Raw genomic sequence first — 12,366 nt, 5'->3', positions numbered from 1 at the left:
TAACCAACCACCTAGGTAGAATTGGTAGAATGTAAAGAAAAATAGACTTATACGAATGCTTTCCCAGGTGTATAATACCTGTCAAAATCTTTTTAAAATAACAAAATTTAACAGATTTAACAAAATCTGAGACCGTAGAGAATTTAAAATCTCAAAACTATATTTGTTTTTTTTTATAACAGTTGAAGTAAACTTTCATAAAGTTAAAATCCACAGGTCCCAAAACCAGTTTTGCAGACCTACTTGGGAGAATTTTTTTTTTATCATTTTTATGCTACAGACCTATAAAGGGCTGGACTGTATCCATTTAAATAATAGAACTATTCTTGGGTGACAAACTTTGATGGTGGATGAACTGTCAGCCACGCCCAAGGAATAAAAGGCATAATAATTGGTCTTATTCAACAGCCATTATTGGCTTAAGTACTGCAGTCACTTGAACCCTTTTTACTTATTTAAGCTGTTTTTGAATGGTGCTTAAAATTTGGTTTAACATTATTTAAATGATTCTCTGTAGATCCAGCAAATTCATGAAACACTTTCCATGATAGCTTCAGTTACTTTCATTAACCTCTCTAGGCTATTAGATCATATTGTTTGCTATTTTATTTTTTTTTGTTTTTAATACCAAGTTTATTTTTGCAGTAATTATAATCCTAATCAGTATTTCTTGAAAAAGTTTTGTAGCTTCCCTCTTATCAGATAGATATATACTCAACTCATATTTTAGTGGAAAACAGTCAAAACTGACAAATTGATTACATCAAATTTTTCTTCAGTTGGTTTATAGTGTATAAATACAATTTTTTAAAAACAATACAGTGTTTAATGTTTAATGAAAAAATAGAACATTTTAATGCACACATAATCTAATTGTAACAAGGAAAGGTGTCTTATTTCTGACTTTCAGGGCTTAGCTGTCTATATCAAAAAGGATCTGAGAGTTGTGAATTTGATGACTTAAGTATTGCTGAGGTGATTCTACAAGACATTTAATAGTAATTATGAGATCAGATGTTATCATTAACTTTAATCTCTTCTTCCATTGACTTTCTACCCATAAACCTCTTCTTTTGGGCTGGGCTTCCTGTTTTCTCTGCTTTCCCCGCTCCGTGTTCAGCATTCTTCTTAGAAGGTAGTTTCTATAACCTTTTCCATACATACATCCTGGCTTCCTTCAGCTTTTTACCCAGCCACTAACTTTGATGTAGGTGCTAGATTATGGCTAGTTTTTCAAAGAGTTGGTGATCTAGTTGCAGAATCCAGTAATCTGTTTGAAGGTACCAGTCAAATGCTAGAAGTATACTTCTGGTTTTGTGTGTTACAAGTTATGACATGTATGGTATTCTGGAGCAGAACACCATCTAGTGGCAACTTCACATTCATTTGCTGCTGTATTTTGGATTGGGACTTGTACAGTTCTAGTCTTGGACACCTGAGAAGGACCCTACAGATTTTCTAGTTATACTCTTTCCTGTTTTATAAGGAAGATAACCGAGGTCCAGAAAAATGAAATGACTGTCAAAAGTCCCAGTGGTAATTTAAAACAAAGCCCTGATAAAACCTCATTTTTTCTAAATTTCATAATAATTTTAAAAACTGAGAATAGATGTTAATCTGATTCAGATTAATAATATTTTCAGAATGTGTGTTACTTTAATTCCAAAATGGTATAATAATTTAAAACCAATTAGCACATAGCATCAATAGTTGCATATTTATCAGTTTGGTGTTTTATTTTATTTAAAAAAATTTTTTTTACATTTATTTATTATTGAGAGACAGAGACAAAGCATGAATGCAGCAGGGGCAGAGAGAGAGGGAGACAGAATCTGAAGCAAGCTCAGGCTCTGAGCAAGCTGTCAGCACAGCACAGAGCCTGATGCAGGGCCCGAACTTGTGAACCATTAGATCATGACCTGAGCCACAGTCGGTCCCTCAACTGAGCCAGCCAGGCGCCCCTCAGTTTGATGTTTTAAAAGTTGTTTTCTAAAATATAATGAATGCAAGTGAATAGGAGTGATGATATGAGCATTCTTGTTTGGTTTTAGTCTTAGACTTTATCACACATTTTCAAATATGTGTATGCTATATAGATTTTGAGAAAGGTCAGATGTCAAATAGAGCTTCTTCTAGTTCCAATTTTCTAATTTTTTTTAAATCATAGATTGGTTTCGACTTTCGTATGCCTATTTTATTTTATTATCTTATTCATTTATTCAGAGTGCAAGCAGTGGACAGGGGCAGAGGGAAAATGAGAATCTTATAGCAAGCTCAACACTCAGCATGGAGTCTGACACGGGGCTTGATCCCATGACCCTGGGATCATAACCTGAGCCAAAATTCAGAGTCAGACACTCAACCGACTGAGCCACCCAGGTGCCCCTCAAATGCTTTTATGCATCTATTAAAATGTTCCTGTAAATATTTCTGGAGTTGTCTTTTACTTTGGTCTATTTATTAATGTGGTTGAATTTTGTAGGTTTTCCCCAGCTTCCTAGATTACGATCATTAATTAGGACATGAAGAGGCTATCAATAGAGTATGCCTTTGTTATGTGTTCCTTGTTTCAATCATCTGCTGCCCTGGTAAACTTGGGCACATAACTGGAGTGTTGTTATTTCATTTTTTAACCTATTTTTTTTTTTGCTTACAGTGGCAGTATGGTGGGTAATACTAATATTAATTAATACGTAATGAGGTCTTTTATGTGCCAGAAACTGTTCTTACACTTTCATGAATTCATTTAATGCTCACAGTACCCTGTGAGGTACATTCTCTATTGCCTCTGTTTTATAGATGAAGAAACCAAGGTGTGGGAAGTTAGATAACTTGCCTGAGAATCCAACACAGCATGAACATAGGGCAGTTTTATATTTTATACATCTAGTAATACCTTTAAAATTGACAGAACCAGAAAAGGAAATAGATACACCTACAGTCATAATTAGACATTTTTAACACATTTCTTTTAGTAATTGATAGAGCAAAAATAGAAAAAAAATAGTAAGTATATATAGAGGATTTGAGCCCATGATTAACTAAGTTGATTTAATGACACAGCACAGAGTACTACATCCAAACTACACAAAAAACTCAGAATACATACTTTTCAAGTACACATGGAACTTCTGTAGCATTTACAAAAATAAAGACTTATGAAATGTAACTTTTAACTCATGTCTTATGTCTAACCTTTATTTAATCTTCTAATGCAATAACAATTTTTCCCCCAAAGGAGGCGAAAAAGAATTAACAGCAGACCTATAATTATTATATACTTAAAAGCCACATTTGGGTCACCAGGAAAAAATTCACAGATTATTTTAATTCTGCATCATGGGGTTTGTGTTCTAGCTCTTTAATCATGTTTATCATCTATTTCTTAAAGCATTTCCAAGGCAGTTTCTTTCCTCTTTGAGTTTTGAATTCTATGGCTAGGCCTTGACCATGCTGAGACTTCCTCATATGTCATGTTTTCTCATCTCTTCATTTCATTTCTATTTGTACACCAACGTTTTTGGTGTGTGTGTTTAGAGAAGGCTGTCCTGTGAGTTAGTGCTTGAATCCCTTCCTGTCTTCATTGTAGGTATACTGTCCTACTGCTGTTCTGTCTATTGATTTTAAACTATATTTACCAGGGAAATGTCAAAAACATCCCAGGGAATTAAATAAATTTTATGAGTGGATGGACAGTATTAACATGGTTAATGTTGATTGTTCTTAGAAAATGTTTGTTGGAGTTTAGATAGAATCTCATCCAGAACAGATAAAAGTCTGAATATTCAAATTATCTCACTTGCTAATTTCAAGTCATATCCTATGTAAGAAAAGTAAAGTTTTCTATTTCAACTCCTGAGTGTTGAGGGGGAGTAGGAATCTTTGAAGAATTCTGTTTTATCTGGCTATTTGGGTTGCACAGAGACCTCAAGTAGCTGGCTGTTTATTTGTGTGTAGACAGACTATCACAAAAATCCAAGAATGGAGCTATAATGTGTCTGGACTTCATGAAGTCTGGAGTGAAGGTGCTTTTGGATTCAAAGCAATATTTAATGGAATTAATAGCCATCAGTAGAACTTCACTCTGGGGCTTGATAAGTGTGAATTAGATGCTCTTCAAGTACTTTTATCTATTCTGATTTTAATTTGCTGCTCTGAAGTTCTGCTCATACTTAGGTTTGGCTAGGTTAACATGGCCATCAAACTCCAGCTCATCCATCAACAGTGATTGATATTTTTTGGTTCACATTCCTGACATTGTAAGTTTTTGCTTATTAGCTCATTTCTAGTTGAGTTCACAACGTGAATTTATCAATGGATCACTTCTGAGTCAGGTTTTCACACTCATTCACTGGGGACAGAGGTGGCAAAGGCCGAGTCTTTTCATGTATTCGTAGTTATGGATGGAACAGTTTTTCCCCCAGAAGACAGAGCAGGCATTATGACCAAAAATAAACTCACAAGATCACTTGCCATTTTTTTGTTTTGTTTTGTTTTCATTGCCATCTCAATTGCCCTATTCTCTTGTAGCACTTTATTTTCTTCTTCATAATGGCACTTCCTAGCTTAATTGCAGATTACATGGTTAATATTTATCTTTTCTAATGAATTATATACTTTTAAAGATTGGTATCATGTTTTATTCATCTGCGTATGTTTAGCATCTGACACATAGTAAATGCTCTGTGTGTATTTTTGAATTGCGGAATGCCTTTCCCACCATCTGAGAGACTTTGATGTAACATCTAGTTACTGGACTCTTAGTACTTTTCACTTTCTGTTATAAAACAAGGAACTCAGCCACTCAAGGGATGTGGGGTGAGGAGAAGGCACCACACTTTAAATGAAATGAAAGGGATTTGTAAGGTGGGTATTTTAGTTGCAGGTAAAATTGAGGATACAAATATGGATAAACATCTCTGTTGTCCGGAGACTCGACAGTGTAGTAGGGAAAAGAGACATATAAAAAAATAGTTGTATTATAGTATTATTGTATTAAATGTATTAAAATGGTTGTGTTTTAGGATGGTGGGAACGCAGAGGAAAGGGAGTTCAGGTATAGCTTTACAGAGAAGTTCTTGAATGGGGTCTTAAAGAATGGTAAAGTTTGTTGCGGGACTTGGTGAAGTTGGGTGGGAAGGGGCACAGGGACATTGATAAGTAGGAGTTAGCAGTTTAGGAAGGATAAACAAAACAAGCCCATGCAAAGTTTAGCATAGTGCTAGATGGGCTACTAGATGGGAAGAGATCCAGCTCAAAGCCTGAATGCCATGATTGGAAGTTTGGGATTGATCTTGTAGGCGGTTAAGTAATTTTACACAAAGGGTAACAATCAGATTTGTGTTTTACCAAAATGGCTGTTAGCAGTGTGAATACTGAATTGGGGGTGAATGGATGGCATCATTAGGGAGGCAGATAACTACTCAGGAGGCTTATGAAATTATATAACAGAATCGAAGAAGGCCTGAAATGGGAATGGAGAGAAGGGACAGTTATGTGGGAGAGTGATGAAGGAGAGGGATACGTCTGGTATAAAGTTCAGATTTCTGATTTGGTTAGTTGGTCTTGGTGTTGATGGGAAATACAAGAGGATTAACAGATTTAGGGGAAGATCAGTTGAGGATATGATCATTTTGAGGTGCTTAAAGTTCAGCCAGGTGGAGAGTTTCCATAAGCATTTGGATCTACAGCTTCAGAGCTGGAGATAAATATTTAGATACAGATTTAGAGATAAAACTGGGGCTTATAGAGGGAAAGAGGACAGATAAAGCTTCCTATCTTACTGATAAAGCCCTCGGGCCTACTAGTTCACTTTCCCTCCTTGTCATTTTCTATTTAGTGAACCTCTGCAATTCCAGTATCTGAGTGTGTGGGTGTTTACTCCTGATTGTCCATATTTATTCATATTATAATCTTAGCATAAATCATAGTCAGGTTTCCTAAAGAACTCTTATTTGTCCTTTAAGACTCAACTTAAGCATCACCTCTTTTGGAAATTTATGTGACTTCAGTTATTTTAGCTGTCCCTTCTCTTTCTTTCCATAAGCATGTATTTACTATAGTATTTATACTTGTTTACTTGTATGTTCCTCATAAGTCTGAATTTCTCGAGGGCATAGACTACGTCATTTAATTCTTGAGCTAACGTCTAGTTTAGAGTCTGATACAGAATACGTGTTCAATTAATATCTATTACATGAAAGAATAAACTTTTGTAAATTATTTTTCAGATTCGATATATTTCTCAGACTCAAGGTTTACCAGGAGAGCAGCTGTTAAATGTGGGCACAAAATCCACAAGATTTTTTTGCAGAGAAACAGATATTTCTCATTCTGTTTGGAGATTAAAGGTAATTCATTAAAAAAGAAAAAATTTGGAAAAAGCTTTTTCTAAGGTGCTTCCTGTGCGGTAATACCCTATGTACCTATATTTATTTTATTGCATTTCTGCCTCCTTTTGAATTTTCATTTTTGACCCCCCCTTTAATGATTAAGGGGGGGAAAAGCCTTCCCTGAATAATTTAGTTCATTTTCTAACCTGGCAACACAATTATTAACTCCTCTAAATGGTTTTTAAAATTTTGTGTATGTAATTACTTTTGTGTTGTGTATTTCATCTTCTCTACTCAGTTTTCCATTATTAAGCTTTATAAGACATGGACTGAATTTCAACATTTAACCCAAGTACCTAATTTTTTCCTAGGCTTTTTGGGGGATTAGTAAATCCACGTTAATTAAGTTTATAACCAGTTACCTTTGTATATGTATATATTTTTTTTTACCTGAACCAACCTCTTCTCTTTTTTTTTTTTTTGCTACTTTTAAAAAGTACATTTTTGATAGTTACTCTTTTAAAACCTCCTTGCCTTAGAATATTCAGTGTTTTAGACTAAATGTGCCAGAAATAAAAAAAAATACTTTCCAAGTGGTGGATAATAATATATTAATTTTCCCTCTTTGATATATCTAACAAGACACTAGAAGAGCATGAGGCAGAGACAGGAATGAAGTCTAAAGAAGCCAGAAAGTACATATTCAACAGTCTGGATGATATAGTGCATGTGAGTACCGCAGTCACGTTTGGTTGTCTTCTCTGCTTACAGTGACAGACCTGAGTGCCAAGGATGTCACCACATGTTAATCATCTTCCAAATGATTATAGAGTGCTGCTGCTTTTCAGCTTTTCAAATAAAACTGATTCTAAGGTTTCAGCCTATTAGGAGCTAAATTATCAAATATTATTAATACACCATCCTGTTGTGTAGTATAAAGTGTTTTCTTTAAAAGGGAAAATCTTAGCTGCACAAATTTCTTTTTTCTTTGTATTTTTTAAGAAATGGTATTTGTTAAAACATTAAAAATTTTTTTTACTTTGCATACTATTTGGTACTTTGAAACATTTTGCAAACTTATTAAACTCAATTATTTGTTATTGTTTCAAAACAGTTGTAGTTCTCTGTTCCTTCTTTTGTTGTGGTATTTTTTTAAAACTGAAATTTTAACATATATTACGTTCTGTGGCTTATTTGTATTTGATGGCTTGAAATTTTGATATTCTAGGTGAACACAGTGATGGATTTGGAAGGAAGTGATCTTTTGGCTGAGAAAGCTGATAGAAGAGAATTTGTTAGTCTGTTGAAGAAAATGTTGCTGATTGATGCAGATTTAAGAATTACTCCAGCTGAGACTTTGAACCATTCTTTTGTTAATATGAAACATCTTCTAGATTTCCCTCATAGCAACCAGTATGTTACTTGAAAATCCTTTATTATTTTTTATTTATTTAAGAGTACACTTATATTTATTTATTGACCATGAGCAGAGTGGGGGGAGGGGAGAATCTCAAGCCAGCTCCGTGGGGGAGCCCACCGGTGGGCTGAGATCATGACCTGAGCCAAAATCAAGAGTCAGACGCTTAACCTACTGAGACATCCAGGCACCCTACTTTAAAGTCTGTTAAAATGATATGGAGAAATAATGCTAAGTCTTAGAAAATTAGTGTTTTAGAGAAATGATTCAATAGATTTATTAAATGTAAATAATCTGAGTCAAAAGAGGTTAAGTTAACTCGGCCAAATTCATCTAGACTAGGAAGTGGCAGCACAGTCCTGGAATATGAATCTGAGTTGCATTCCAATGTTCTTTTTCCAAAATACTGTACTGCAAATGACTGAGCAATTTTTTTTACGTGATATTCTTAATAGATAGGCATATGTAATAAAAGGAAGTATTAATAGTTTTCCTCCCACTTTTGAGTCCTGCAGACCCCATCCTTGATTTCCTTTCTCATTGTTTGCTTTCCTTGCACACACCTTCTCCGCTGTTGTGGAAGGAAAGGAGAGTTTTTATGGGTTAGTGGAGAAGAATATACGTATGCTCAAATTGAGAACGTCTTATCAGACTTACTTTAGGTAAAGCTTATGAATTCTTTGAACATCACACCTCTTTCCTTACAAGGCTGCAGGGAGTAAAGTAAATGACTGCTTAAAACAACTTTTTGTGTTTTAAAATGACTGAATGGTAGTGTCTGGGTGGCTTGCGGAGTTAAGTGTCCAACTTAGGTTCCGGTTATGATCTCACAGCCTGTGAGTTTGAGCCCCTCATCAAGCTCTCTGCTGTTAGTGGGGAGCCCACTTGGGATTCTCTGTCCCCTTTTGCCCCTCCCCTGCTTGCAGGCACATGTACTCTCTCTCAAAAATAAACAAACATTTAAAAAAAAAGACTGAATGAAGAAGTTATAGGGATGAACCAGTATCCATTATTGTGGATTCCCCTTAAAAATTGGTAATTTTATAAAGCCCATCTACTCTCCCCAACAGTTAAAAATATCTAATGGTTTCCATATATAAGCATGTTGAAAATAACGTTATAACTATATACTTGGTATCAGTAGTTTAGGGATATAGAGATCTAAAAGTTTTGGAAAAATTATTAAGGTCAGGGGACATAAAATCATAGTGTGTTAGTCAAAAAATGTTTAGTATTGCTTCGATGTCTTAGAAAATATTGCAGATACAAGATTTGCACTTGTTTTAAAATTCAATCTTTTGTAGGTTTTCTGGTAGAAATAGTATTGAAAATAAGCAGATTTAGGTGCAAGCCATATAATTTTTTTCTTTTAGAAATAATCTATAAATGCTAAACTACCTTTAACATTTAAAGTAATATTACTTCCCCCACCTTTTTTTTTTTTTTTGCAGTGTGAAGTCCTGTTTCCATATTATGGATATTTGTAAGTCCCACCCAAATTCATGTGACACAAATAATCACAATAAAACTTCACTTTTAAGACCAGTTGCTTCAGGCAGTACTGCTAACCTGACAGCAAATTTTACTAAAATTGGCACATTAAGAAATCAGGTAAGAACCTAAAACATTTAATAACTTGTACTCCCTTTTTAATGATTGCTCATTTTGCTTTTGAAGTATATAGAAGTCTCAGGTCAGCAATTAGAAGTCACAGTGCCTTGGAGGCTCTTGCTATGGTTATTCTGTAAAATCTCTACTATTTCAGGGCAACAATTAGAACATGTCTACCTAAACTCCTTTATTTCCTTTCACTTTCTGCTCCCTTCCTATCTCCTACCTGCCTTACTGTGCAGCAACGCCATGAAAAGTTGAGTTGAGTAAAATGAGTTTCTGGGCCCATTTTTATCATAGAGTTATGGCTTTAAGAAATGCCTTTGAATTGTATCGGTAAAGCGTGCTTGCAGACTTCTCAGTACAATGCCACCTGTGCTGACCTTCCAGGCGTTGACCACGTCCGCTCACTCCGTCGTGCACCATGGAGTTGCTCTGCAGGCCGGAACTGCGCATTTTGGTTGTGGTGACGCTTTTCAGCAGACACTGATTATCTGTCCTCCATCTATTCAAGGTACTCTGATTTAAATTATTATGCTTTGAATTTAGGCATATATATATATATATATATATATATATATATAATTTTTTTTTTTTTACAAATTTAGGTATCTATTAATTAAATATATTGCATAGTTTTTCTACATTGCTACATTTGAATTTAATTTATGCTGGTCAGTACCCTTTAGACCAGTGACACTGCTCTCTTGACTGGAGCTCCATTGTAATCATCACTGACAGAATGGGTCATCTGATAATTATATTTCCTGTAGAGTCTAGCACGATAAAATACCTTAGTAGAAATAAATGGGTTTGGAAAGCTATGGGTTGTCCTCTACTATTTATCACAGCTCCAGATATCTGGGTAAGTACCTTTTATTTGTCTGTCATTACTAGACATTAAAGAAACTGAGAACTCCGTTCTTCAAATTTGTTCAAAAGAATTCTATCCCAAAATGTTATAGTCTTGTTCGTCTGTACCTTAGGTTTATAAAAAGAGAGATTGGTTTTTGCTCAGTTACGTTATGCCCCTTATTCAGATAAAAAGGAGAATAAAATCTCAGGTGAGATGAGTGGCAGAATACCTTTGAAGGGGCCATAAATTCTCACACTGGGGAATTTGTTCGTGGTTCTTAGAGGGCAATAGCAGCATATGTTACTGTTGGAATAACCAGAATAAAATTCGACTTCCTAGGTCCTTTCCTAGCACTTTGTCCTTGCTGGGCTTTAATCTAGTTCTTTCTTAAAGGAAAAGGTTAATTACAAATGAGGTCCTAAATGACTCTTTGAAGCATGGTGGGAGTACTATATAGCATCTGTGAAAGCAGTTGGTACTCAGTCAGGGCACCTGGGCTAGACTCCCGTTCTGTTTGCTGTCATTCTTGACTCTGTTTAGCCTGTTTTCAGCCTTAGTAAAAAGGAAACGGACTGAGTAGATACTATCTTGGTCACTTCTAGCTCTAATATTTCTGGATTCTGAAGCTTATTTGAATTTTTTATTTGATTCAAGGACTTGAACAAGGACTTGTTTCTAAAGTTGTAATATCTCCTATAATGTTAATAAAGCACCAAGATATGTTTTTTGACTGGTAATAAGAGATGTGAAAACCTCTCAATTCTTTAGCCACTTTTGTTCTACCAGGAGAACTTTATTTTCATCTTTTATGCATATTTGGTTTCCATGTAAGCATTCATCAAAAGAAAGATTTGTAGCACTAAAGATAAAAAAACAACTACTTAGATGGTTGATTTTTTTTTTTTTAAGGTGAAATTGTGGACCAACATGGTCTGTAAGTATCTGTGACAGTGACCCATGGCTGGGGGTAGTAAAATACCCATATCATCATGATATCAGTGCTCTTAAAGATGCCATTGTGTTTATTTCTCTATTTTTCTTCAGTTGTTAATTATAAAAGTTTCAAACCTATAGAAAAGTTCCAAGACTAATACAATGCCTTTTACCCTCAGTTCAACAAGTGTTAACGTCTTGCCATATTTGCCGTCAGTCTATCTCAGCATATGTATACCATTTGATAGTAAGAGGTAGACATTTTCCTTCTAAATACTTGAGCATGTAAGATTGACGCTTTTTTGTTTTTAATTAGTTATCATGTAAGTGGTATCTCCATAAATGCATTTTCACCTAGATGAGTTTTTACTCTGTACTAACAAATAGATTTTTAAGTTTTAATCTTCCCCCATGTACTGAAATCATATTTCATCAAGATTTAGAATAACGGCTTTTTTTCCCCCAGAGCCTACCTTCTGTTTGTAGCAAAAATTTGAGAGGCTTGTGAGACATATTTGTAAACACAGTTGAGTGTCATTTTTAAAAACATTCAATGAGGTCAGATAAATCTTTTATCTTTGAATGTGCCTTATGATTGATGAAAGACCAGTGACTTTTCTATACATATGCTAACAGCTATATGAGTGTTTCATAATAAGGAAATCAAAGAAAAGAGGATACTCTCAGAAACCCTTTAAATGTCAAGAACAATATTTTTGAATTAGAATTTACCAGTAAGACAGAGCAAAATACTTATTGATTTATGTAATGGGCACAGTTGTAGCAGGACAGGCAGGCTCTATAAATATGTTGTTTCTTTGTTTTGTGTCTTAATGTAGTGTCTGCTTAGAAATGAAAGCTTCCTGTCTAATCTGCTTTAGTGTCTCTATAGAAAATTCCAGTACTGGTCTTCTCACCACTTTCCCTCATAATGTGCCACCAGTCCATTTCGGAGAAACATTTTATTTTATTTTATTTTATTTTATTTTTTTGTTTGTTTTGTTTTTTTAAAATAGTTTATTGTCAAATTGGTTTCCATACAACGCCCAGTGCTCTTCCCCACAAGTGCCCTCCTCCATCACCACCACCTCTTTTCCCCCCTCCCCCTTCCCCTTCAACCCTCAGTTTGTTTTCAGCATTCAGTAGTCTCTCAAGTTTTGCGTCCCTCTCTCCCCCCCCACTCTCTTTCCCTCTTCCCCTCCCCCTGGTCCTCCATT

At 35.0% G+C, this 12,366-nt stretch overlaps 1 protein-coding gene across 8 annotated transcripts in view; it reads left to right on the top strand.

Annotated features, from left to right (window-relative positions):
* The window catches only part of HIPK3 (homeodomain interacting protein kinase 3), an 88,317-nt gene that overhangs the window by 64,889 nt on the left and 11,062 nt on the right, over positions 1-12,366 (top strand). For all 8 annotated transcript variants that reach the window (XM_029956701.1, XM_029956702.1, XM_029956705.1 and 5 more), the window contains exons 4-8: positions 6,231-6,350; positions 6,975-7,061; positions 7,561-7,745; positions 9,201-9,360; positions 9,751-9,874. In XM_029956701.1, coding sequence (XP_029812561.1) covers positions 6,231-6,350; positions 6,975-7,061; positions 7,561-7,745; positions 9,201-9,360; positions 9,751-9,874 — 676 coding nt within the window. The remainder of the gene's footprint in view (positions 1-6,230; positions 6,351-6,974; positions 7,062-7,560; positions 7,746-9,200; positions 9,361-9,750; positions 9,875-12,366) is intronic.

The sequence above is a fragment of the Suricata suricatta genome, chromosome 11, assembly GCF_006229205.1.
Source record: "Suricata suricatta isolate VVHF042 chromosome 11, meerkat_22Aug2017_6uvM2_HiC, whole genome shotgun sequence".
In the NCBI taxonomy this organism is placed as follows: domain Eukaryota; kingdom Metazoa; phylum Chordata; class Mammalia; order Carnivora; family Herpestidae; genus Suricata; species Suricata suricatta.
Note: the sequence above shows the minus strand (reverse complement) of the source record. Positions and strands in the feature narration are given on the sequence as shown.